A 25879-nucleotide genomic window follows, 5' to 3' on the forward strand; every position below is an offset into this window, starting at 1 on the left:
ATCTCTCTCAGTCACTTTTATGGACTCTCAGAACTGTTTGAGGACTTTATTTTTGTGCATCCAGAAGGCTGTTTTGCGTTGGCACACAGAGAAATGTGCTCCAAAGGCACTGTCTCAGCCCGTGATTCCTTTGTCTACATTTCAGAGGCTGTGCTGTCAAACCATGGTGCTGCCCCCGAGACCAATCGCCCCGAGAATATGCAATGCTTAACAGTAAGTATATCACAACCTTTTTTTACTCTCTGTGTGTGCGTGTAAAGCTTGAACATGCTTAGAATAATCTTGGCTTTTCCTGTTACAGAAATCTTTTAAATAGAGTACGTGGACGTGTGTACACACAGTAAATATCTATTAACAGTCGCTATCGCTGTGCAGTAATTGCTTATTGTAAGTTTTTGGAATATTTCTCTAGACAGGTGCATAACTCATTTATTTGATTGGCTCTGATTGTTGCTAGTTTGCATGTGTTTTCACTTTAATGTGTTTGCATGTGCGTGCACAATGAATGGATAGGCCTGTGTTTCATATATACAAAGCACTTGACCCGTGACATTGCACCATGTCCAACGAACTCATCATGCATAAAAATGCCTTCAGTAAGATATTTACTGCTTGGATTCCATGTTACACATTCCCAGCAACCACAGCAACTAATTGAATCATGCGTCTGAGCTTTGAGCGGTGAATGGAGCAAGATGTCATCTCTTGAAAGACGATATTTGTCAAGAAAAGCTCACTTGCATGCGAGTCACATGTGGAGCAGAATGATGGTTTGTCATGAGAAAGGGGGAAAAGAGAGCTGTGTTGTCGGATGTTGAAGCTGGTTTTTCTTATCTGCTCCTCATGAGATCACAAATCATTCCAGTGTCCTCTTCCTCTCATCCTTTACATCTTATGACTTCTCAGTTTTGTCTTAATATTATTCTAAGTTTCTCTTTAAAGTCCATTTTCTCAATTTCCATGTTGTTATGGTAGTCATGACTTCATTAAATATGAATGAGAAAGACCACTTAACCTGTTAACAGAGACACGGGAGCATGACTGATGATACCTTTATCCATTTTACAGCTGAGACAGGGAATAGTGATTATTTAATTTGGTATTTTCTTGACAACAGCAGCAATGATGACAACAAGAACAGGAACAGGAACATATTTAAAGACCCCAGTGTTCAACTGTATTAAATTATGATTTGGCACCCATAATGGACCCGTAAATGGCAAAAGTAAATATTTGTAGATATATTTTTCTCCTGTTTTTCCCTTATTTGGAGAGCTCAATCCTCTATGCACTGCAGTCCTCGTCACTGCTAACCCTACTGTTGACCTTGGAAGGGTGAAGACCTCGTTGACACACGGTTTTGCCAGCAGCTTTTTTTGCACTAGCCAGTGTTGAGCTTCACTGCCAGGGTGTATCATGTAAGAGGTTCATGCTATCCAGACAGTTCCATTGAGATTCTTTTTTTTTTTTTTTTTTTTTTTATAAATCCAATCAAAATCATTTTATTTAATTTTAACAGCCAAACTGCAGCACCTTGGCTTGTTGAACAAGCTAGTATAGCAAAGGTCTATCAGGGGAAAATGCACTTGCCAAAATTGTTTTGCAAGCTTCATAGCTACTGTAGATAGTTAGCTGTAGCTATTTAATCAGCTTAATGTTTTTTTTATGCAAATTGGCATTTCTTCCTCAACTATCATTACACTGTTTGTTCCTTAGATTTTGAGATATAGTTAACAGAGCATGATGCTTACAATCCCATTACCGACTCAACTGTCTTTTACTTTATTTTTGCTAGAAAACAGGGATGTTATGAAACTTAAAACAAAGTAGATCATTTTTCCTCTTCTCCAAGAGCAATAAATGGACTTTGGCCACTGGATTAAAATTAAGATGTCCTTTGATTACTATATGCAGACCTGAAGAAATCAACATTTAAATACTTAGCATGCTTGTTTAAAGTCCTATTGAAGTTAAAGCGTCTTTAGCTTCTGTACTGACGTGTTCCCCAATTATTTCAGCAAGGTACAGTTATAAGAGGGATTTAAATCAAATCCTTCGCATTTGATTGGGCCACTAATAAAGTGGGCGGGCTTAGGACGTAGGCGATATGGAGCTACAATATAGAGTGGTGGAGGGAGGATGTATTTTTGTAGGCCAACCCAGAAGTTAGAATCGCATTGGGTTTTGGATTAATGCAGAAAATAAGCTCTGTGGCAAACAAGCGTTTATAATACCTAAACGTTTTGTTCCATAAGATAATCTCCACAAATGAACTCAACTTTATGATTTTTGAAATGAGAATGAAATTGTTGTGCATCATGTTACACGCTGGAGTAGAGTCCAGTGTGCTAGTTGTACTTTGGCCACTGGAATTAAAATGAAGATTTCCTTCGATTACTGTATGCAGACCTGAAGTAATGAACATTTAAATACTTAGCATGCTTGCTTAAATGCAGGGTGGCACTACCACAACATCGTTAATGTCTTACAGAGAAACAAACATATAGATATTCACATATTACTGTTGGTAGAAGAGTGTTTCTGTCTTTCTTCCCTGAGTCATTTGACCCTTCTTCCAGAGTCACACCACAGATAGGATTGCCTTGTTGGCTGTGAATGTTGCATCTTTTTGCATGCTTTTGTTCCCACTACAGCTGTGGGGGGAGATTTACTCCTCCATGGTTTACTAATCCAACTGGATCCTGAGTTGGCAAATACCCAGAGTGACTTTCACGGAAAATTGACTCCGGCTCCTTTTCCCACACGATGCCACCATGGATAAGACTTTAGCAAACTCACTTTTACGTGTTTATGATGCATGTGGGACAGTGGCTGTATTTAGATGGAGGCAGCCCTTATTGAACATATAAGGCATATGGTATCTTCCCTTCATGGGTATTTCTGTGATGCATCACTTGTCTGTAACGCCAGGTACTTGTTATAGATGATACTTTAGTGGAGGTGCTGCAGTGTATGGAGCAGTATGTTAAAAGAGGACTGTATACAAGCACTTGAAAGGACGGATATTAAATAGCTTTCAATCCAGCACACTCTTGGCTGATCTGTCTACAGCATATTGTCAGGAGAGAGACCAACACTTGAGCATAAGCAGTAGCCTAATAAAACATAGTAACAGACCATAAGCACAGAGACAGTGGAAACCACAACCGCAACATCTGCTACTAGAGAAATGCCCTCCGTCTGCTCCTAATACACTAGTGACAAACTGAGAGAATTAGCATTCACACTCACACTTTTTTCTATATTAAACTTAGGACACGGTCTTTCCCTAGCTTTAACTAAGTGCTTTATAGAGAATGGAGAATTATAAAGAATTTATAGTACTGTAGTAGTTTTAATTTGAGCCTCCATTTGTTGGTACAGTGAATACGGGAAGTATTTGGTTAGTTTTGGTTAGTTTTTAATCACCAAACTGGACACATTAGTAAAACATCTATTCTTGTAATGCATAATTCAATTTAAAAATGATCATTACGACTTTAAAGAGTATAGTCAAGAGGGCACACAGCAGGCTTTTCTCATTTTTCATCTTCATCTCATTTTATCATTCCAATACACAGATATTTTCACAACGACATTGCCATCTGGAATGAAACTAAGCGGTGAGTGAGAGTGGTGTGAAAATGGCCGGCAAACGCTGTTTTGTTTCATGTACGCAGCATAACAACGGCTTGTATATTTGCCGTCCTAGGTCTTCCGGTTTCCCTTTTTGAATGACGACTACGGACGACCGCCACCTGCTGGTAGGGAGAGTTATTTCCTCTCACGCACTCACAGAATGTACGTTGTAGTTGGCCGCCGGCTGTAGTCTTTAAGGTGTGTTCGAGTGCAACTTTTTGGCCTAGACACAGGCGACATGAGGCGACGCAACAGGCGGCCTTCGTCGCCGCTAGTTCTTTGATGTCAGTTTGGTGTGTCTGGGCCTTTGGACTTCCGGAGTGACTGACAGTTAGGCCTATCCAACAGATCAGTATGTCAGTGAAACACATCCGTGGTGCTTTTGAAACACTCCAGGATTTGAACTCTGTGGAAAGCAGTGGTCATACAGAGCTACTGTTGCTAATAAGCTTGACTGGACAGGATTAGACAGAGGAGCTCACTTTACTTTCAACTTTCACACACACAATTCCTCAGTGCAGGTCGTACACACACACACACACACACACACACACACACACACACCAAAGTAGTGTCACTGCATTTGAGCCTGTGCCTTTCTTAATCTCTTTGTGTACCCGATACATTGCACTTGGCACCGTTCATCACAAAAATGTTTCATTTCAACAAACCTGCATCCAGTGTGTCAAGAGTTTGAGCAGCTTTTGAAGTCATGTGGAAGGTGAGGAGGGCAGTAATGATGTGGCGCAGTATTGAGATGGAAAACTTTTACATCCGTGTTTGTGAATGCTCCTTTCCTCTCTCCTTCCTCATCCCCCTCCCTCCCCTCTCGTTCTTGTTCCCTCTCTTCCTCTTTATCTCCGGGTGAATCAGAGTAACAGATGATTGTGTGGTTTGTGTGGGACAGTCTCAGGGGAGAGTTAAGGGAGGAGGGGGGGAGAGCACATTCACAGACTAAATTGGGGGAGAATGGAAAACCTTTTAGACTTTCTCTTCTTTTCTGTACCCGTTTTTCTGTTGCCTTGGCCTTGCTCCCTTCCAGACCGCTGCGTATTTCCTCCTTCACTGTTGTGGCCTCCTCCTCCGCCTCCTCCTCCTCCTCTCTGTTCCCTCTCTTTCCCCCTCTGTCACCCCATGGCCATCACCCCCGCTACACAAAGAGCTCTGTGGTATCATTAACTGCCCACTCTTTACCTACTCAAACATTTTTCAGGGTTTGATGAAGGCCTTACACGTGAATCATTTCAATGATTTACATGGAGCTCATTGAAGGTTTTGGACTCTTCAGATGTTGGTGAAGATAATACTTGATATCCACAAAGGAATGTCCCTCAGCAAACCACAAGGCTATTTCCAGAACATTTTCCTATCCACTGTCTACATTTTTTACAGCCAACCCAGCATTTTCACTTCAGCATCATTGTTCTTATGATAATTACCACATGTATGAGAGAAATGATGCTTTGAAAAATGTCACACCAATCAAGTCCTGTTATTTCACTTCTTCTTACTCGCTGTGAGCTTCACGTCTTTTCAATATATCCTCAAATATCGGGCGTTCCTGTGGTTTGCTTTTTAAGTAATGTAGGCAGGAATTGGTGGCATTTGGGATAAATACCAGTCCTAGTCAAAGGAGTGATTTTGTAAAGTAAAATGGCACACTGTGGTGTTCAATCAGTGTGATATTTAGAGAATCTTTCTCTTTAAATAAAATCCAGTGCAATATCTTTTTGATAGAATTGAAGTACTTCCTTCTTAAGGCTGGCCAACGCTAAAAGATTTTTCAAATCTTAACAGATGTTGAAAATGTGAGAGACCCCACACATAACGACATGCTCTGATTAATTTAACAGATTTGTTCTTATAGTGTGTGAAGAGCAACAATTTGGCCAAAACAACACACCAAACACACTACACGAGAATCAAGTTGATTTTAGGCCTGATACCCCCTCTTCCCGACAATGGTCAGCAAAGCCCCGATTATTTGATGGTTCTAACGATTATCTTTCCAGATATTCCTGTGGTGTGAGGTACTGTATGTTAAGACTGATTTTTTTTCGCGAGATATTTTGCGAGATTTCTGTTTTTTTAGTCGGGACTAAGTTTATCATAACATGTCGTTATGTGTGGGGCCTCTCTTTTAGTGTGGGCCAGCCTTAACAGATTCCATTCCTGAACAACAAGAGTCCCGACTCTCAAAACCAGAAATCCCGTAAAATCTTTCACGATCAAAAGTGACTTTAAGAATAAGGAAGAATTAGCGATGTTAGTTTTTGCACTACTGTACTGAAAATTGACGAAAATTTTTTTTATGGATGAAGTCATGGATCATGTTTGTTGCCACAAAACAACAAGTTGGTCCTCCATTTCTGAGCTCCATCTTACCACTACATGCTTTATACTTTACTTTTGCATTGGCGGTTGTTGTTCTTCCGCTTTAGTCAGCTTGGTTCCCAATCGACTATCGTTCTTTCCCACGTGGCTGCGTCTTCGGCTGTCCTCTGGGTTCCCCCCACGCAACAGGAGATCCGATTGTAACATGTTTAATATTTGCGATTTGAAATCGGTGCGGCCAGGATGGACTTCCGAGCAGATCAGGGGATGTAAATAACACTCTTAAAATACCTCACACCACAAGAATGTCTGGAAAGAAAATCTTTAGAGCCATCAAAAAATCGGGGCTTTGCTAACAATTGTTGTAATGGGGCAACCAGGCCCGAAATCAGCTTGATTCCCATGTAGTGTGTGCCCAGCATTAGAAAATAACATTGTGTGTGTTATCCTGATTTATAGACATTTGCAGTATACAGTACAGTAGATTCACTTTACCTGAAGTTAACGTCAACACAGATGTGTTGGCCTGTTAGAAAGCATCATGAAATGTCTGAGTATCTCCAAAATGAGTATGAGAGAATGACTCTCTGTATAACGTTGATCACCTGAATCAGAGATTAAAGACTTGACATGCAGCACAACAAGAATTCATCTCCTCAGTTGCCATGTCAACATTTACCAATTATGTTTACAGGCCAAAAAAAACCCCCAAAAATCAACCCTCATGTCACTGGCAGGGAGCAGACAGTTCATGAATATTAACAATAGTCGCGCCCCAGACAAAGTGTCCCCCTGCATCACATTGCTTGTCAGATAGCATTAGCTCCTAAATCGTCTCTGTGAAAATGGGTCTGACACGTCTAGTCTGATGGGAAAGATGGGAAGGTAGGGTGAGGTGAGCTGAAAAGAGGACCTAGAGGTTAGATTTTCTGGCCGGCGTCTCAGAACAAATGAAGAATGGTTGGTTTTTATTACCAGAACGTTTTCCTTTGTGAATATTTTAGACCCCTGTGCCCTGGCTGCTCATAACCTTCGTATGTTCTCTGCTAGATGCAGGATGTTTGAGCGCTTATCCTTGCCCCTCGCTGCTCTGCACCGTCTTTTAATTTGAAAGAAGGTGCAGCCCAAACCACATACAGAGATGGGATGCACATAGCTAAAGTTTCAGAGTGTTTATTATATTGTACGAACTGTGTATGACTCAGGTGGGAGAGTGAGTCATTAATTTAACCGTAGCTTGGTTTGATCCCTCCCACCTCCTGTCCACATGTCCTTGAGCAAGACGCTCAACACCAAATTGCTCCAGATGAGCAAGCAAGTGCCTCGCATCACAGGTCCACTGCCACTGATGTGGGAGTGTGTGTATGCATGGGTGAATTAGAGGCTTTATAAATACCTTTGTCCTACCCAGGTTGAAAATTGCTAGCAACATGGCTCTGAGGTCCAGGCTGAAATATCTCAACACATAGTCACTGACTTGCCACGAATCTTTTTGGGGATAAATCTTAATGACTTTGATGACACCCTGACTTTTCCTCAAGCACTGTCACAAGGTTAAACATATGGTGGTTCAGAATGAAATCTCTACATAACTATTGGATGAGATTACAGACATTCATGTCACCCTCAGAATTGTACTCACATTGATGATCTCCTGACTTTTTTATCCAGCACCCTGTATTTGTATCCAATACTTGGATTTAAGACCAAATAGAGTGGTGCAGGAATGAGTCCTAAAACCCGGAAATGAGTTAACATTTTAGCACTTTAGCACTTTGATAGGTTTTTAGTTAGATGCTGGAAATAAGGTCTGTGGTAAACACAAGCTGTAGAGATTTTAACGTTTTGTTCTACGTTATAAGATACGTCAGGATTTATCTCACTCGTGAATTTTGAAGCTTTTATATATCCTAAAGAAGGAGGTTGCTAACAAGTGGCCAAATGAGACTACACAACGTCATCGCGCCAACTTGTCCGCCTTAGTAGTGTATACTCGTGTTCGACGACATGTGACCGTGCTGTAGTTTGTTTATAAGCTAACTTGTAAGTATCATAAACGCTTGTTTGCCACAGAGCTTATTTTCTGCAATAATCCAAAAGCCAATGGAAAAAATCCCCATTGGCTTTTTGTCGAGGGAACCAGGGCGAAAGGTAATGTAGTTCCCATCAGCCTCAGCTGTACTTCGGTGCTAATTAGCAAATGTTAGTATGCCAACATGTTAAACTACAGATGTTTAGCGGATGTTAGCATTGTCTTTGTGAGCATGTTAGCATGCTGACATCAGCATTTAGTTCAAAGCGTCGCTGTGTCTAAGCGATCCTCACAGAGCCGATCTGTAGATTCTTCGATTTTACCAATTTTTGTGCATTAGCCTCCCACTGTTTTACTGTTTATATTTCTACTCTCTTGTTAGTCTTATTAGTTTGGCACTGACCTATAAAGTACTTGTGCACTAAACCATGCATTTCAACATTTTAATTGATTTGACTCATCACTCGATTTATGTAGCGCTGAACTTCATTAGCCATGGGGCTGCTCTGTTAGGTTTATAGTCATCTCAAAATGTTGTAACTGTAGTATGAATCCATACTGTATGCTGAGCTTCCACAGTTTGGATTTTAACCTGAGCTGTGACCCTGAACTTGTGCATTCACTGGCTTGGAAGACGCCTCCTCCTTTGATAGCTGTCTATTCAGGTCAGAAAGAGAGAGAGCGACAGAGGGAGAGCGAGAGAGATCCCACACTACTAAACACCAGATTGGCCTCGTCTGGCTCCTAGACAAGCTTCTTTCACTCCTCTCCCTAAGACATGCTTTCTTCTCTCCCTTTCTTCTCTCCCTCTAATCCGTCCTTCTGCCTATTTAGAGGTGAACAGCGCAGCATGAAAGAGAGAGAAAGTGTTTTTTGTGTGCTTGACGGGTAACCCTCGCCCTTTTGAAAAGGCAAACAGGGAAAAGCTGCCATTACTACTGGCATGAAGGGATCTTAAGACAACGGCCTTTTCTGCCACTTTATTAGCATTGTAGAGCCTAGTGCAGCATCGCTCCTCTTTTCACCCCTCTCCTTTTCTCCGTCACTTCTCTGTCCATGTTTCATTCCATGAGCCAGACATCCAAACGCCAAAAAGGAAAAAGCAGGGAATTAATGGGGTTGCTAGGGGTTAGACTGGCCACTGTTTTAGCGGTAATTAAACAGGCTTTTTTTCTTGCACTGCTGTTTGTTGTTATTTTTCTGCACCTCTTTCCCAGGCATATGGATATTGAAAACAAAAATAAGAGTAATGTTTGGATAACTGGAAGTGCAGGGGGAGATTGTCAGAGGTTGCAGACCTGTGAATTTCCGTACCGGTGCGGTTGAGGGTGAGGGGGGAGCAGCTGAGAGGAAAAGCAGAGGAAATATGGAAGTTGAAAACATAACAAACAAGCATAATGTCTGGATGGAGGTTGGGGAGTGTGGGAGCTAAGGTGGAAAGATTCGGATGAGGTGTGAGGTCTGATTGAGGCATGTGTGTGCCCAAACAATGCTGCTGTCATTCTCTTTTGTAAAAGTTGTTGGACGCAAAAGTCGTAAGCAGGCAGAAACGTTTCCGTTTACAGTGCAAATACGGTCTGGAGTTGAAGTCCACTGTAATAAGTTTGCGGACTCATTCGTGCCCAACCGCTCCCATAAAAATCCTGCCTTTTCTCCTGGTCTCTCTCGTGCCACCTACATTAGTCACCTCAGTGTGTATTTGCAAAAGACTGAGAGCTATAGCACCTCTCACGGCTTCATAGTGTGGACTCAGGAAGCGAACTGGCCTTATCGGGGGCAGACACACAAAGCTGTCCTGGCTGTGCGGTGGCGAGGTATGCGTAAGTGCATGTGTGTGTATGTGTATGGAGGGGGGTAGGGGGGGGTGGCGGTGGAAGCCACTTCCTCCTATTCTTCTGCTGTTGAAGAGTTCCCATGAGCGCCCCTGCCAGGAGCTACAGTGTGGCCCGAGCAGGCCGAGCCAGCGCCAGTCTCGCCTACATGACGCCGCCGCGCACTCTCACACAGCTGATCTTAGGGGCTACTGCAACTGCTGCTGTTCACAACACCACAGAGCGAGAAGACTGGGCAGCGTGTTAACGGGATAGAGCAAGACGAGTGAAGGACAAGTTGAAGGGAGAGAAGAAGAAAGGAGGATCGAACGGGAGTTTTTACGAGAGGAAGACGTGAAGTTGTGGATGAAATGACAGGTACGGACTCATAAAAGCTTGCCTATAGGAATGTGCATTGATGACGGGAGTCATTACTGAGGAACCTTGAATGGATAAAAGTGCAGCTGGAGGTCAGTGGCAAATTGACGCCAATTTTGCAGAAAGGACTGTTACCAAGAAAATTGAATCAAGACTCATTTGCAGGAAGGGGCCAGTTTGGCTGAAACAAGTCTCCAAGGACACATTTTTGTTCTACTTGACAGACTCCTGTCTATTCTCCAGCAAGGTGAGACGCAACATTATTATCTAGAGCCACAACTCAACTGGACTGTCACCTGGAAACCGGACATTTTGAACACTGGAGCCACCCCAGCAGCTCTTTGGGCAGCCGTCACTGTTGAAGATGATTCATAACACACTTAAGACCAACGAGCAATCGGAGCACAGCCCCAGGAGTACACACTCGGCCGCTCAAAGGAGGCTGTGGAGATACTCGGGCTGCAGGAGGGCCGCCCAGGTGGAGAGTCACCGTCGCAGTGTGTGTGTGCTGGCTGCAGACTTGAACGGTGGAGAAGGAGGAAGAGGAGGAGGTGGAGGTAGTGGTGTGGTGCACACTATCCACGGGCTGTGCCGCCTCTGCATCGGTTGTAGGCTGCCTCAGGTGTGTCTGCGTTACAGAGAGTAAAGGAAGGGGGGGATGAATCTGGTATCTACCTGTGATTGTGAGTGAGAGAATGAAAGAACAGTTTGACAGTTACAATCTCTGATCAGTGCTTTCATAATTAATTCGCAAAAGATCAATTCAATTCCGTAATTTATAAAGCTGCAACAGTGTAGTCAGCTGTCAAACTGTCTAAAACAAAAGCAGCATGCAACAAACTGATGCGGTAATGTCTTTGTTTGCACACTAACAAATCCTGATATTTTGCCATTACCGTACGGAAAAAAATGCACTTTGAAGTGCATGTCCAACACACCCGGAAAGGAATAATTGGCTGTAAGGGATGTGTGTTTCTTGAGAGGGTAGAACAAGCTTTCTATCCTCTACATTATTTATGTTCACATAGTGAGAGAAGGATAGCCGGAGTGGAGGAGAGGAGGAAAATATTTGCTATGATATGAAGTGATGCCACTCTCCTTACATAAGCCACTTTGTTGCACATCTGAATTGCACGTTAGAACAATTAGGAAATCAAATTTAATGAAACAGATTATAATTTCATTGATTGGAGTGGAGCAGAATATAAATATACAATAAAAAAAATGGGATTACAAAAATACAGCATGACAATTGTGTTGTGAGTGGGTGCGTGATGTGCTGTCCTAATCTCAAACATACTCACTGGATAACATTGTCTATAATGTGTGTGGGTGGTAGATTTCATTTAGTTCATGCTGACATGTATGCAGTTAATGTTACCTCTGCTGCACGACATGTACTGTAATCATCGGATCATTACAGACAGTCGGGATTTCTGCTCCCAGCTTCATGCAGTCATGTCTGACAGGACGGTGGAGCACCGCGGCATGAATGTAAAAAAGGGGGAAAGCTGTCTCACATGCACGATGAACACATACTGTACTGTTCACATACGGGCTGCAGGGTTTTCCTCCTTTGGTGTACATCTAAATTCATTACAAGAAAGTTAAAATCTTAGTCTAGTCTTCCACAGTCCCTTTGATTGAATTATTAATTCATCATTCAATAAGGCCCTGCTCATACAGCTTAAATATTTAATGTGTACGGGGAACTTTCCCCATTAATTTATCATCATTCATTTTCAGTAACACATCTTGGGATTGATGCACTGTAAAAAAAAGAAACACTCACTTTAAAGAACATTCATACTGATTTCTCGCATTATTCCCAAGCTATGTCTCTCTCTCTTTTCTCTCTCCCAGTTTGAAAATAATCCCTCTGCTTTCATTTAGAAGTGGAAAAAGGGGGCATGGGACTGCCTCTCCCAGGCAGGCCAGAGGAGTCCAAGTGGTTGGACTCAACTGAGCTTACAAATTTAATTAACGCTGTAAAGGGCTCTGGAGTTTAGATGAATCGGTCCAAATTAGGCAGCTGCACTAAAAAAAGGACACAATGTCTGAAACAGCTTTTGATAAAAACACATCGACACACAGGCAGATGGATGATTGATGAGTTAGTAGTGAGCCGCAGTCTTTGCTTTTCAATATTTTCTCTCATGTATTAATTTCCAAACTCATCTTTCAAAATGTTCTGACTGTTGTTAGTCTAACTTAATTCCAGTGAAATGTTTTTTTCATACCATCTGGTCTTCTATTTGTCATTGTCATCTGCTGTCTCAAGTCCCGCTGCCCTCTTTCACAACTGTTTAATCTCTTTTATCTGCTCTATCCCAGTTTATCATCTTTTCCATCTGTCCTCACCTACAGTCACTTTCTGTATACCTCATTCTGTCGTTTCTCTATTTTTGTCACATAACCAGACTCGAGGATGATTAGGTTATATGTCTGTCTTCATACAGAAATAAACACACAGCGCGGGGCATCAATCTTAGCAAATATAACGCGCTTAATCAAGTTTCAGACACGTCAAGGAGGCGACGTGCAAACATAAACAGATGACAAACCTAATTTCTTTTATACAGCAGGTAACAAAGTCAGCTGTCTTTCTCTCTAGCATGACAATTATTTTTCTAGCAGTGTCAGTTTGGAGACGAAACGGAGAGAAATCCGAGGGACTGAAGGGGAGGGAAATATGGTAAAGGAATAGTGGGCCCCAAACGCTGTGACACAGGGCACATAAAATCATCGGAGTATAAAGAAACCGCAATCGTACCCGACATTTTAGGGTCATCACAAGCTTCAGGCCCCTGAATAATCACCATATTTCTGCAAGTCGCTGCATCTTGCTCGTGGGTAGACTGTAGTTTAGCAGATTATACATTTGCTCTTCTGCTAGAGAAAGAAAAAAAGACATGAAAAAGAAATTAGGGGGTGGGGGTGTCTGTGTGTTTTGGGCCCCTGGTTGTCAGCAAATGAGTTGGAAAGTGAGATGTTTTGGATGGAACTTTGTTGACTTTGGCTCAGACTTTCGGGTGCAGGTAGTGTGTAATGTTTGCGATGCGGGGTCAAAGAGAAAGAGAGACAATGGGAAAGAGTCATCAGTATTGTCTCTGTGTCTGTATGTGTGGACACGCTGGACATGAACAGATGAACAACAGGCCTCATGCAAGAACATTTTTGTATTTTTGTCTTAACTTTCTTTTAGTTTTTTTTCGTACCGTGGGCTCGTACGACTGAGCCACATAACATTCAGCAAACGCTCCTAAACGACCCGCGTAAACATGATGAATGCCACCTGTGCGTAAATGAGAGCACGTTCATGAGAATATTAAATTAGCATAGTTAACGCCCCAATGATACTATATAAGGCCCCATTCATCTGTCTCTGCCAATATATCAGCAAGCTGTCTAAAGACACGCTCTCTTCCAAGGGCCTGACGCGCATCTAAATAAGTAAGTAAGTCAGTAAGTACTGAGTAAGCCAGCCACGACATGCCTGGTTACACCCGTTGACCTTATTACTGTATATGCAGAAACAAATTAACCTCCAATTGGTGTGTAATTTAAGTGGTTTTGCAGTTTGAGATGTTCATATTGATATCGTAGTGTTACACAATAGCATCAATGACCAATTTAAATTAATGATGAGATCGTTAGGCTTTATAAACACATTTAGAATTATATTATAATTCGAATTGCAGAGTCAAAGCGGATAATGTCAACACAATTACATAAACATAACATAAAACTGGATTCAAGCTCTATTTCCGAGGCTTGCATATTATCCACATCCACATTATATTCACAACATGAGATATGGTACTTTAGAAAGGCTTTACAATCCTTAACTCTCCTGTGTGAAGCTGTTCACTTATAATAAGGAAATATTCTGACATGGACTAAAAAGTCATAAAAACTTTTTTTTTTTTTTTAGCAACGTCATGACTGATTACATTTTACTTAATGTTTCATAATACACAGTTACTTGCTGTGTGTATTTCTGCTGTTTTGGTCTCAGTCGGAGTAACTTGGAAAATTACTCTTCTCAGTTAGTATCAGTTGCACTTAGAGAAGCAGAACTATTTCAAAAATAATGATTGTGTCCATGACAAAAAAATGTTTCTATATAGTTGGAAAATGTGTGTGTTTTTGTGCGAAAGAGACTTTGTGTTTGTTTTCACAGCATATTTAGTGGGTTTTTTTGTGCACCAACTGTACACTATTACAAATAAATTATAGGTCTGAATAAATAAGCAATGTGCTTATGGTAGATTGGGTATATTCCGCAACTGCTGGACAAAGAACGCCTTTCCTCCGTCTATTGGAGTTGTTTTTCCCCACTTACGCAGCTAATTAGGTTCACTGGGAAACTGCTGTCAAGACAGTTTTAATAGGAAGTAGAAGCAGAATACAAATCTACTCAATCGTCCAGAAGGAAGGAAGTTGATTATTCTGCCAGCATGCTACTTTTGGTTCCTCAGGTACAGTGGAGAGAGAGAGAGAGAGGTCCTATCTTCCTATCACAAAATGACTGTGTGTTTGTGTACGTGTGTGTTCTGCAGGTGACCATCCTTCGAGGAAAGGATGGATATGGCTTCACCATCTGCTCGGATTCCCCTGTGAGGGTGCAGGCTGTTGATCCGGGTAAGTTTTGCACGCACATGTCTGTGTGAATGAAACTCAACTTTCCAGTGAGAGGTTGTTGATTACAATTTGAGTTGCTTACTGTCTTTTCGGCCGTAAAAAGCTGGAAGGTGGAAAAATCTTTCTTTAAATTTTAGTCAGCATTTCTCATTGCAACTCGGAAGTGTTCTTATTCTCCAAACAACACCCGAAATCATACATTTATAAATTTAAAAGCAGCCATAAACAAGTTACTTTGCCAAAGTAGATTGGATTGTAATACTGTCTGACTCTCAGGAATGCCAACAGTAGATTTTTTACTTTTTATAATATTTATGACATGAACTTAAAGGATAACTTTACTATTTTTCATCCTGGAGCCTATTTTCCCATGTTTTTGTGTCTTAAGTGACTTATGGGGACAATACTTTTTGGAAATTGATCCGGTATTGAGGGATAACGCTGTAGCCGCCAGCCTCTAAACAAGCTGTAATGTAAGAAAAACATTTTATTTCTCCCTAGGGGTCCTTTCCATAATGGTGTCAGACAACTTGTAATAACAATCTGAGCCTGTCGGTGGCAAAAAAGTGACGGTGCCAGGTTGCCCCAAATGATTACATTACAGCTCATTTAGCGGCTGCGGGGGTTGCAGCATACTCTCTCAATACTGGACCAATTTCCAAATATGTTGTCCCCATTAGTCTCTTAGACACAAGACTATGGGAAAATAGGGTCCAGGTTGAAAAATACCGAAGTTATCCTTTAACTGTGATACGACATATAAAATATGTGGTGTCAAAGCAGGTGGCTGAACTGCTTCTTAAGGTCAGAATTTATTGATTTTTTTTCCTGTCTTCCAGTTTAAAGGCACCAGACTATGTAAGCAATATGGTAATGGATTATATTACTGTAAAGGTCGCTTTCGTTTCACATCGATTGACCTGAATTTGGCATCTCATGAAAGTTTCACGTCACCTGTGGCCAATTCATTTTTATAGTTTCACTGATCGCAGCTTGGAGGATTACCATTAGCATCGGCTCAGTCAGCAGGGTGTTGGACTTAATAGGGAGCCTTTTCTGTCAAACGGACAACTTGGAGTCAAACCCCCCATGTTGGCAGGCGTCCGCCCTGCTGCTATGTCTTTGAACAAGATGCTGAATCTCGAGCTGATCACGTCGTTACTGTCCCTGCGGAGAGATGAAAGGGAACACCGACTGAATTTCGCCTCAGAAAAAAACAGAGCATCTTAAATCTGATCATTATTTCATTGCTTCATCTGTATGGTAATTTGCCATTCAGTAGCTACTGAAGGAAGAAGCCCTAATTCACAAAGGAGCTGTAGCCCTGGATAGCATGAATGGCACTTAAGAGTGTGTAATGATCTGAACTTTTTCTGTCTCTTCACTCTGGCAGGAGGTCCAGCGGATCAGGCAGGTCTGCAGCAGCTGGACACACTCCTGCAGCTAAATGGTCAGCCAGTGGAGCAGTGGAAATGTGTGGACTTAGCCCACGCTATCAGGTAATGAGTCCAATATACCAGAGGGATTATGGGCTGATTGACACCAACATCTCCTTTTCACAGGCTTATTCAGGACTCGGAACCAGTGATTTGTAATGATTATCTGATGATATCTGATCTGAAGATCTATAGTGTATAAAGATCATTCATTTCAAAGGTTGAGATTGCAGATCAATAACAATTTAGTTTACAGTGAGATGAGGTAGGAATCACATTACATTCATTTAACTGAAGCTTTTATTGAATTACTGTACGATCTGATGTTGTGACGTCAGAGAATTATATAGAAATATTTTTGTGTGCCCAAGCCAGTCTTACAGTCGTAAGAAACAAACGTTTCTTTCAGTTAATTTTTTATTGATGTGACTGGCATCATACTGTCAGCTGCCAGACCTTTCAGACATGAAATACACACTGGTCTCTCCTCATCTCCCACCGCCTTCATTATTATTTATATTTATATAAATAGAATTTATGGTGCTGTTAGATTGCTGCTAGACCGCTCCGCTAATACAGGTGCATGCGGGAGAGTTTTTGACCACAGTGAAACTCTAAACGCCAAAAAATATGGACTGAAGCAGAATATTTTGTTTGATAAAAACGTGTGAATTTTGGAAATTATCACATCTACAGTATATTTTTTGACCGAGGCAATTACAGAGAGGGACAGAGCGCCGTGTCGCTCGCTCTGTGTGAGTTTGAGAGAGAGGGAAGAGAAGGTGGAAGGTAATGTTTTTGTAAGTAAGGCTATTAATAATAATAATTTGAATGAGAACGTTGTGAATGACGCTCCGAACTACTGGATGCAGCCCTACTCAGTCATATTTTTTTTTGATCCCCGTCCTATGAGCGCGGTGTCTTGTTAGTCTCCGAAGCGTCGTCTGTTTTTCTTTTTGTCCCCGTCATATATCTGTCCATTCTGTAAACCTTAAACACCATTGCTTCCACGGATTTATAAAGAGCCGATGTGTTTACTGTTTCGCAGTAAAAAAGAGTCCAACGTCAAAACATTTATTCTGCATCACATTTCCCTCCTAGTCTCGTGCGCCCCACCTGTCATGTCTCTGCGCCCCACTAGGGGGGCTCACCACACAGTTTGAGAACCACTGCTTTATATCATTTGCAAAGATTGGAGCCCTCTCAGTATATGTGTCCTCTCTCAGTAGTGCTATGATGTTGGATGTTACAGGGACTGTGATAAAAACAATTTTACTCATTTTATTCATATGGTGGTGTGTTCTTTATACTCGGACAGCTTTCCTAAAATCAGATTTAAAAAATCGCAATATATAGCATACAGTATTTCGATACATTGAATCGTTACCCCTGTATCATGATACGTATCGTATCGCCAGATCCTTGCCAGCACACAGCCCTACAGTAGTTGATTGTCAGTTTAACTAAATATATACACTAACTCTCATTCTTTCTCGTTGTAGAAACAGTGCCAATGAAATCATACTGGTGGTGTGGCGCACGGGCCCGTCAGCTAAGCCGAATTTCGAGGGCCTCATCCATCGGCCCTCCTATAAGCCGTCCGCCTCAAACTACGACGCCCCCTCACCCCCCACTCGCAGGCGCATGCCAGATGTCGGAACCAGCAAAACCCCCCCAGCTGTGCCGCCTCTCCCAGCCCACCACCGTGCCACCGCCACCCGTCGGCTGCTGGTCAACGGCACCGATGCTGGAAATAGTAGCGGCGTAGGCATGGGGACCATGGGGTGGGGGGCCCAGGGAGGGTCCGCCGAGGAGCTGGACGGGAAACCGCGACACCTCCACCACCCCCACACTGCCACGCTGAAGGGCACCAGGGTGAAGGCGTCAAACGGGGACAACTACATCATCCTGGCCCCCATCAACCCTGGAAGCCAGGTACCACAGACTGGTGGTGGACTGCATTTTCATCATCTCCTTCGTCCTCCCCATCCTCACCACGGTCATATGGTGGCTCATCCTAGATATGTCTCCTTACCTTTCATCCCCGGTGCTGATAGATAGAAGGACTGTGTTATACAGTATGTCTGGGCCATTTGGGTTACTGCCATCTCACTGATCTGTGCTTTAAGACATGTTCTGATCACACTGCATGCACTTCATACAGGTCAGTGTAATGTAGATATGGGGTAATAGACTGAAAAGCAAGAGCAGACAATAACATACAATATAATATGTAGCTGTTAATAATATATTGTGTGCCTGTACTATGTGAAGCTTTGGCAATATTTCTTTCATTACATTCTACCAACTAAGCACAGTTGATATTAGGAAAACAATGCCTATCTGACATAATTTATCCTTCAGTTATCATAGAATAATTAAATCATCTGTGTGCTGTGGTATGGAGGAGGGAACCTACCAAAATGAAAAATAAATGCAAAAATAAAAAGTAAATAAATAAATAAATTTAAAAAGAAATAAAGGAGAAAATTAAACCGAAGAGTCAATAAATAAGGGAATTAATACAAAGATAAATAAAAAAAAACCAAATTAAAACAGAAATGTCAATTTAATTCACATTTATTATTTTTAATATCATTTTTGCTATATTTAATGACATTTATTTATTTATCAAGTCATTTAATTATTTATTTATGTTTGATTTTGGCACGTTCCTTCCTCCATATCGTGGATCATACGTCAGTATTTTAAACAAAAAGAGAAAGAATGAAACAAAAATAGCAACAAAAAAAAAACATTTCACAATATGCAGTTTCAGTATAACATGCACATACATGCACAGTATGACATGTTTATGACATTTTATACAGCATGTACTTATTTTTTCCATCCAGTGACGTCATGTATGTGAGGTAAAAAAGCTTTGATCATAAAAACAAAATAAAGCAAACTCATTAAATCAAAAAGACTGAACTGAATTCCTCAGCTAACAAAACTAAACTAACAAATGATAATGACTAATAAATGATACTAACCCCATTAACAACCTCAGGCTAACAAACACGTTGAACCAAAAGATTCAAGAGTCTCCCTGCAGCAGAGCCCTCTCTCTTGTATTGATTGTGATCTAGGTTCAGCTTATAGTGTCTAAATAATTACCTCCAAAACATTTCTAACCAACTAAATCCTTTTGCTGTCATATGTAGAGTTGATATTCACTTAAATTGTGTTATTTCTTTCTCTTTCTATAACTTGGAGCTGTGTGTGTGTGTGTTGTGTATGTGTCCGTGTGTGTCTCACGTAGTGTCCATCTTCATCTGTGAATGCTTCTCAGGTTGAGGTTCAGTTATTATAGTGCATGGCAAAAGACAGTGTGTAGTAAGCAGTCCCAAACGTACTGTAAAATTAGATTAGAGGACATAACTGAAGTAGATTCAGAGAAGTAACTGTAAGTGAAAGAGTGTAGAGTGGTCTACTCAGCCTCTGGAAAAAGATTAGAGATACATGCCAACATGGTGAACAAACACTCCCCTTCAAACAGCCACCACCTCTATCCCAAACAAAAGAGGAGGCAGGGATTTGGGGAGATTTTGTGGTGGCCATCACAGGCTAAATGTGGAAAATGGGTCATGTTGGTGACATATCACACTGACACAATACTTTAGTTCACAAACAAAGAGCTTGGAAATCCCACACTACAGAAAAACTTGTTATGAGAAGCCGGCCGAAAAGCTATTGATACGTTTTAAACATTGTGTCACTTTCCAGCGCCCAGCTCACCTACTGTATTAATCTGAACAACATGTGATGTGTTGGCAGCTTTCTATCTTTACTCCCTCAGTTCATTGGAATTTGTTATGACACGTAGAAACCATCACTGCCTCGCTGAGTCCAGCGAGATTCAAATGGTTTCAGCTGAGTCTTAGACACTAAATTCAAAGTCATGTAAGAAACTACACATGAAAATGTCCAGCTTGATCTCCAAACCTGAGGCATAGCAACACAGAAAAAGAAAGTATATGACACCTTTATTATAGAGTAGACATAAATGTGCAATCTCATGACAACCCCTGTAGTATCAGTTTAGTAATAGAACAATGACATGCTGTATCTTATGTCATTGTTTATTTGTCTTTTGGCTTTATTCCTTTCTAGACGTAGTTTAGATGTCACTTTTCATTGTGCTGAAACAAGCCTATTTAATATTAATGTCATTTAATATCGTTCTGCTTTCAGATATTGAGGCCTGTTTACCAAGACAACCAGGGAACATTAGGTAAGACATGTACATGTTCACACTCATTATACAGCGTTTTGTTAAAGACCATAGGGAACAATGTTTTTTTGTTTTGGCTGAAAGCCTTTGTTTAACTTGGCTTTGGTGCCTTTTTTTTTGGATGTAGCCCAATGTTAATGTCATTTTTGATGGCACATTCGCATAATAAATACGATCAAATTCACTTAACAAATAGTGCATTAGAAATAAATGCAAAACACTTTTGATGCTCAAAGTTTAAATCCTGTTTTCCTAAATGACTTTACGACAAACTTTTTACTGCTTTGTTAGTAACACTCGATTGCTCCAGTTTTATGCTCACTGTGTTGTGTTGTTTCTGGAACCTGGCCAATATAACAGCTTAGAATATCAAATGTGTATCCTCTGTCTTCTCCAACACTATGGAGCACTATAAGGCAAACACAAACCGAGCAAAGGATTCTACTTTGGTTCCTGAAAACGTTCATGTTAGCAACACCCAAAATGTCGAACTATTTAAGATCTCTGGGCGCTTAATGAAAGTGATGATTACTGACACCACAAGTAGCTCCAGAAATGTAATCTGTGTCTTTACCCCTCGCCTGCTTCACCTTCTTCTTTTTCTTCCACAGCTGCCAGGTTATACCCCACACGGCAGGCCTCTGCCTCACAGCCCCAGGGTGGTGGTGGTGGTGGTGGGGGGACGAGTAGCGGTGGAGGTGGTGGAGGAGGTGGCGGGGGTCTCTCCAGCCGCACTGGCTTCCTACGGCGGTCTAACAACTCCAAGACAACGAAGACGGCGTCCACCTCCACTAACGCCGGTGCACCCAACTACCAACAGCAGAATGCCAACTTTGCCAATTACCAGAACTGTACCATCGTCCGCTCACACACTCCACATGGAAACTACGGATATGTCAAAGTGGCACCCAAGATCCTTATCTTCCCCATCTTTGTACAGGTAAGCCAATTTCAGACGGAGCCAGGCTAGCTGTTTCCCTCTGTTTCCAGATTTTATGTTAAGCTAAGCTAACTGTCTCCTGGCTGTAGCTTCATATATAAGACAGACATACAAGAGTGGTATTGATCTTCTCATCCGGCGAATAAGCGTATATCCCAAAATGTCAAACTATTTTGTTTACATTTTTTAATCTCTGATTGGGAACACTGAAATCTTAAAGAGGACTTATTATGCTCATTTTCAGGTTCATACTTGTATTTTGGGTTTTTTACTAGAGCATGTTTACATGCTTTAATGTTCAAAAAACACTATACTTTTCTCAGACCGGCTGTCTGAAACGCTCTGTTTGAGTTCCTGCGGTCGTGTCTAGAAGGTAACACACAAACTGCGAAACTCTTGCGAGATTGTTAAGGTTAGGCATTGACCTCAAATGGTTAAGGTTAGGAAAGGTCCTGGAACAGCAAGTCTCGCAAGAGTTTTTGCAAGTTTTCTCAATTTGCTGGTTACCTTTTACCCACCCACTCTGTTGTGATTATTCAGCCGAACCAAGCTCTTTGGGCTACGGGCTGACTAGCTTTGTTTGATGGCGTGCCAAACTAGCCGCTAGGCAGGTATTATTCAGATGTGTTACTTGGTGACATCACCAGGTTACATAAGAAAAGGCAGGACTTCAAGCAAGGCGTTTCAGGCAGTTCAGGAGCAGTGTTTCTGTGGGGTGGGGGGAGTAACTCCATTTGGGGTGGACTTTGGGCTTTGTAACTTTGCAGACCTTTTACATGCACAAAAAATATACAACACACTAAAGGAAAGGGAAAAATCACAAAAGCATAATAGGTCCTTGATGCACAAAGCTAATAAACTACGATAGCTTCATCGATTTTGAACTCTCCAGCTCTCTGTTTTTCCACTGTTCAGCGCTGTCAAGACGGCTTACTAATGGTTAACGTCCGGCACAAATTCGCATGTCAGAGTTCATCAAAGTTGAACATAAAAAAATATGCAGACAAGCTGAAGCAGAAAGGAAAATAGGTCCTCTTTAAGGAATATCTCATCAGTGTGCTCTAAAAAGACAGACAGGATATGGAGGGAGTGAGACGGGGATGACATGCAGAGGCCCGGCCGGACTTGAACTGCGGATGTACTGTAGCTGTTGCAACTACAGTAAGACCACAAGGTCACCATGGTGCTCAAACCAGCCTTCAGTGGTCAAGCAATATATGATGACGCAAAAGATGGTATCATTTTAGATATGATGGTTTTCCCAGCACATTTGGGTCAAAAGGAAATAGCGATTTGAGGTTTGCAGTCAAACTCAGTAACCTTTCTGTTTGAGCAATTTTGGAATTTCTGTCTTTAGGCTACAGCACTTGACAGTCTGTCTGTGGTTTCTCTCTTAACTTATCTTTTAGATACAGAACAAGAAAATGAGGAACTGTATTGATCAAATGACAGGCCTGATGTTCTGATCTGTAATGATCCGTTTAAGTTGTAACTCTAAGTTTAGCTGTGTGTAGAAAACTATTTTGCAAAATAGAATGCTCTCATTTCTGCATATGTACATGCAGTATACAGGTGTTCTAATGAATATCTTGTGGAAAATGTGATTAAATAACCAAAGAAAACCATCGTGAGATAAAATAGTTGTTATATGATATGAGCATCTACAATATTTCAAATATTCTTTGTATTTTGTGGTCTTTAAGCTTGAAACCTTGCAGGGACTGTACTGGTACTTCCTGTTAATTCATATAGATAGGTGCAACCCTGACCCTACTTGACTCAGTATGCTAATGTTACACATTCACATACATATTGAATTGGCTCACCCTGGCCTTGGGAGGAAGTCCCCTCCTCCCACGTTGCCGTACCAGTTCATTTTAAGTGTCAGTGTCTTGTCATACTCAGACCACACATATCGCAGCTCGCTTTCTGTCTTCATAGAATCAGTTTCAGTTGTGTGTCACACAGTAGAAAGAAGGCTTACTGTTTAGAAGATCGTTTGGATTCGGGAACCAAAATGGATTTGGTACTGCAACCTTGTGTTTTATTTTACTACTCTATTACAAAACACAATATTATATGCTTGATTTTTATCTTGCTAAACATATATTCATGATTTGGACGATGAGTCGATTGATAAATATCCGGTTAAAGATATCATCTAACAATGAATGAGCCTCAAAATTATATTTCCTAATCTGTAATATGTTCTGTTTCCAGCCTCTCGACCTGTGCAGCCGAAGTCTCATCATATCCGAGGAGATGATACTACATGAGAGCAAGCACCACTCTCTCAAGGTAAGTGGCATCAGTGCGTTAATGACGTTTTAACGTGTGTGTATATCTTTGTCTATGCGGGTGATGTGAGAATATTCATGGATAGTCATTTCAGATCTTATTAAATATTTCGGAGTATGTTTGCTTTTTGTAAGAAGCTCCGTCCTGTCGCTCTTACTTCAGTTTCTGCACAGGAATTTCAGTTGCTGACCAAAGAACATCCCAAACTTTATGCGGGATATGATCTAAAACTAATTTGAAGAAAACTTAGAAGACGCAGGATCGGATCTCGTTGATCTGAGGAAAGAGGAAACGCGATTTTCTCTGTCTTCTTTCGAAGAGTTTTATAATTTGATTGATACAGAACGATTGCGGCCCTCTCCTCTTAAGATTGCAGGAGACAAACAGACCAGTGGCAAACATTTTGTTGGTTTGTCACAACCAGTTATGTGGTTTGTTTATTTGGCCAGACTGAAAGTGACGGCCCATTGCCCTACTGCGCATTTCAAGTCAAAACGTGTGTGTGTTTTAGAGTTATATATGCATTTGGAAAGGGGGAACAAGTATCGAGGAGGAATAGGGGAGGAGATGTCTGAACAACTCTGAAGAATTTGTATCTACTCTGAACTATCACACCCCTATGAGTCGAGGAAAATGAATAATTGATAAGAGAGGAGAGTGCCAAAGATCTGACTGAGAGAGAAAGTATGTTTTATGTATCAAAAGAAACTCTTTCAGGATATATTAATGATCCTTTCATAATATATTAAGCTCACCTTACAATGTTATTCTGCGTTATGAAAAATCATCTTATACAAGTAAAAGTGGAAACTAGGTAATACATTTGTATCAGAAGTAATGGTGCTCATTCTTTCAGAAGATTCAGAAATTTAAAATATAGATTTTGTATTCTGTAACTTTAATGTTGTAGGTGTCAGAAAAACTCAGAAGTAGCAATGTTTTATGTGATTTTTAGGGTTTAAACATGTAAAAAGTTACTCTTCAAAGAAACTATTAAGTCCTCTATACGAGAACCAGGTCCGGTAATGCAATCTCACCAAATTAATGATATCATAAATGTCTGTTAGCCAAGTTCACTTAGAAAAGCCGACCGTATCTCAAGTCAACATTAGCTACTGTCAGACACTTTATTAATCTGCAGGTATTTACTTTACCAATATTTGCATTACCTTGATAAACGTGCAGGTGCATTTTCCCTCAAAGAAAAAAAATCGTGACGCAGGTCAAGTTTTTATGTTTGAAGAAGAAGAAGAATTAATAACAACCTAATAATAGATGTCTCAAAATGATATCTCTATGTGAATGACAGGTGGTTTCTGAAATTTTTGGGAATCAGTGTTTCAAATAAGGTGTATCACGTGTCTGACATATCATTTTCAGAAGAAAGTCTACGTGTATTTGAATCGAGAAAAGAAGGAGGGAAGAGTATTATTTTATCAAATTAAACTCTTGCCGCAGTTCTTTAATTTGCCCTGTCAGATAATCTTTGCTGTTGCGGTGCAGTGAAGTGCAGCGACTGCTGGCATGGAAGGTAATCCGGCCTCTCTCTGGGGTCAGTCATAAAACAAATATTTAACAGCCAGTGTTTGTCAGGAGGGAGTTACTCGCCACTGCTTTATACAGGCTGTTTTTAATGATCCGTCAGAGTTGTTCCAGCTTTTACTCTTTACTCTCACCAGAGTTTTGTACGTCTGCCCGGGAGGCCAACACACAAACTCTATTATTCACACCAACACGTACCACTTTCATTAGAATATCTGAAAACAAATAATGAGCACAGCATTGCACTAATTTGATATAATCCAAAGTGACATTTGGACAAAATAGACTGTTAGTGGATTAAATAATAATAATACTTCAAAGTGACATTTTGTCATAACAGATTAAAGTAGATTAAGTCAGTTCATACAGTTTATTACTTATAAAATCTAATATTTATACTTTCAACAGTCATATACTGTAGCATACATTGCTGCTTTATGAGCCTGCTATCAGTTTTATGCTTTTTTGTTTCAAAAATGAATATAATAAGAAGGTACAGTCAATCAATCATTAATTAAAGTAATCAAAGAAAGCCATTGCTATCTTGACAGTTACAATCCAACAGAAGATAAGGATAAAACAGGAGTA

At 40.9% G+C, this 25879-nt stretch overlaps 1 protein-coding gene across 8 annotated transcripts in view; it reads left to right on the forward strand.

The window, feature by feature from the left end:
• rgs3a (regulator of G protein signaling 3a) overlaps positions 1 to 25879 on the forward strand; it is a 189778-nt gene that overhangs the window by 49943 nt on the left and 113956 nt on the right. For 5 of the 8 annotated variants that reach the window (XM_037751901.1, XM_037751903.1, XM_037751902.1 and 2 more), the window contains 7 exons: positions 146 to 213; positions 14757 to 14838; positions 16232 to 16337; positions 17777 to 18209; positions 20472 to 20511; positions 21123 to 21451; positions 23672 to 23749. In XM_037751901.1, the coding sequence (XP_037607829.1) occupies positions 146 to 213; positions 14757 to 14838; positions 16232 to 16337; positions 17777 to 18209; positions 20472 to 20511; positions 21123 to 21451; positions 23672 to 23749 (1136 nt within the window). Of the gene's footprint in view, positions 1 to 145; positions 214 to 3712; positions 3765 to 9974; positions 10817 to 14756; positions 14839 to 16231; positions 16338 to 17776; positions 18210 to 20471; positions 20512 to 21122; positions 21452 to 23367; positions 23478 to 23671; positions 23750 to 25879 lie in introns of those variants that run through there. The other 3 variants (XM_037751906.1, XM_037751905.1, XM_037751908.1) reach the window with 3 other exon arrangements.

The sequence above is a fragment of the Sebastes umbrosus genome, chromosome 19, assembly GCF_015220745.1.
Source record: "Sebastes umbrosus isolate fSebUmb1 chromosome 19, fSebUmb1.pri, whole genome shotgun sequence".
Lineage (NCBI taxonomy): Eukaryota > Metazoa > Chordata > Actinopteri > Perciformes > Sebastidae > Sebastes > Sebastes umbrosus.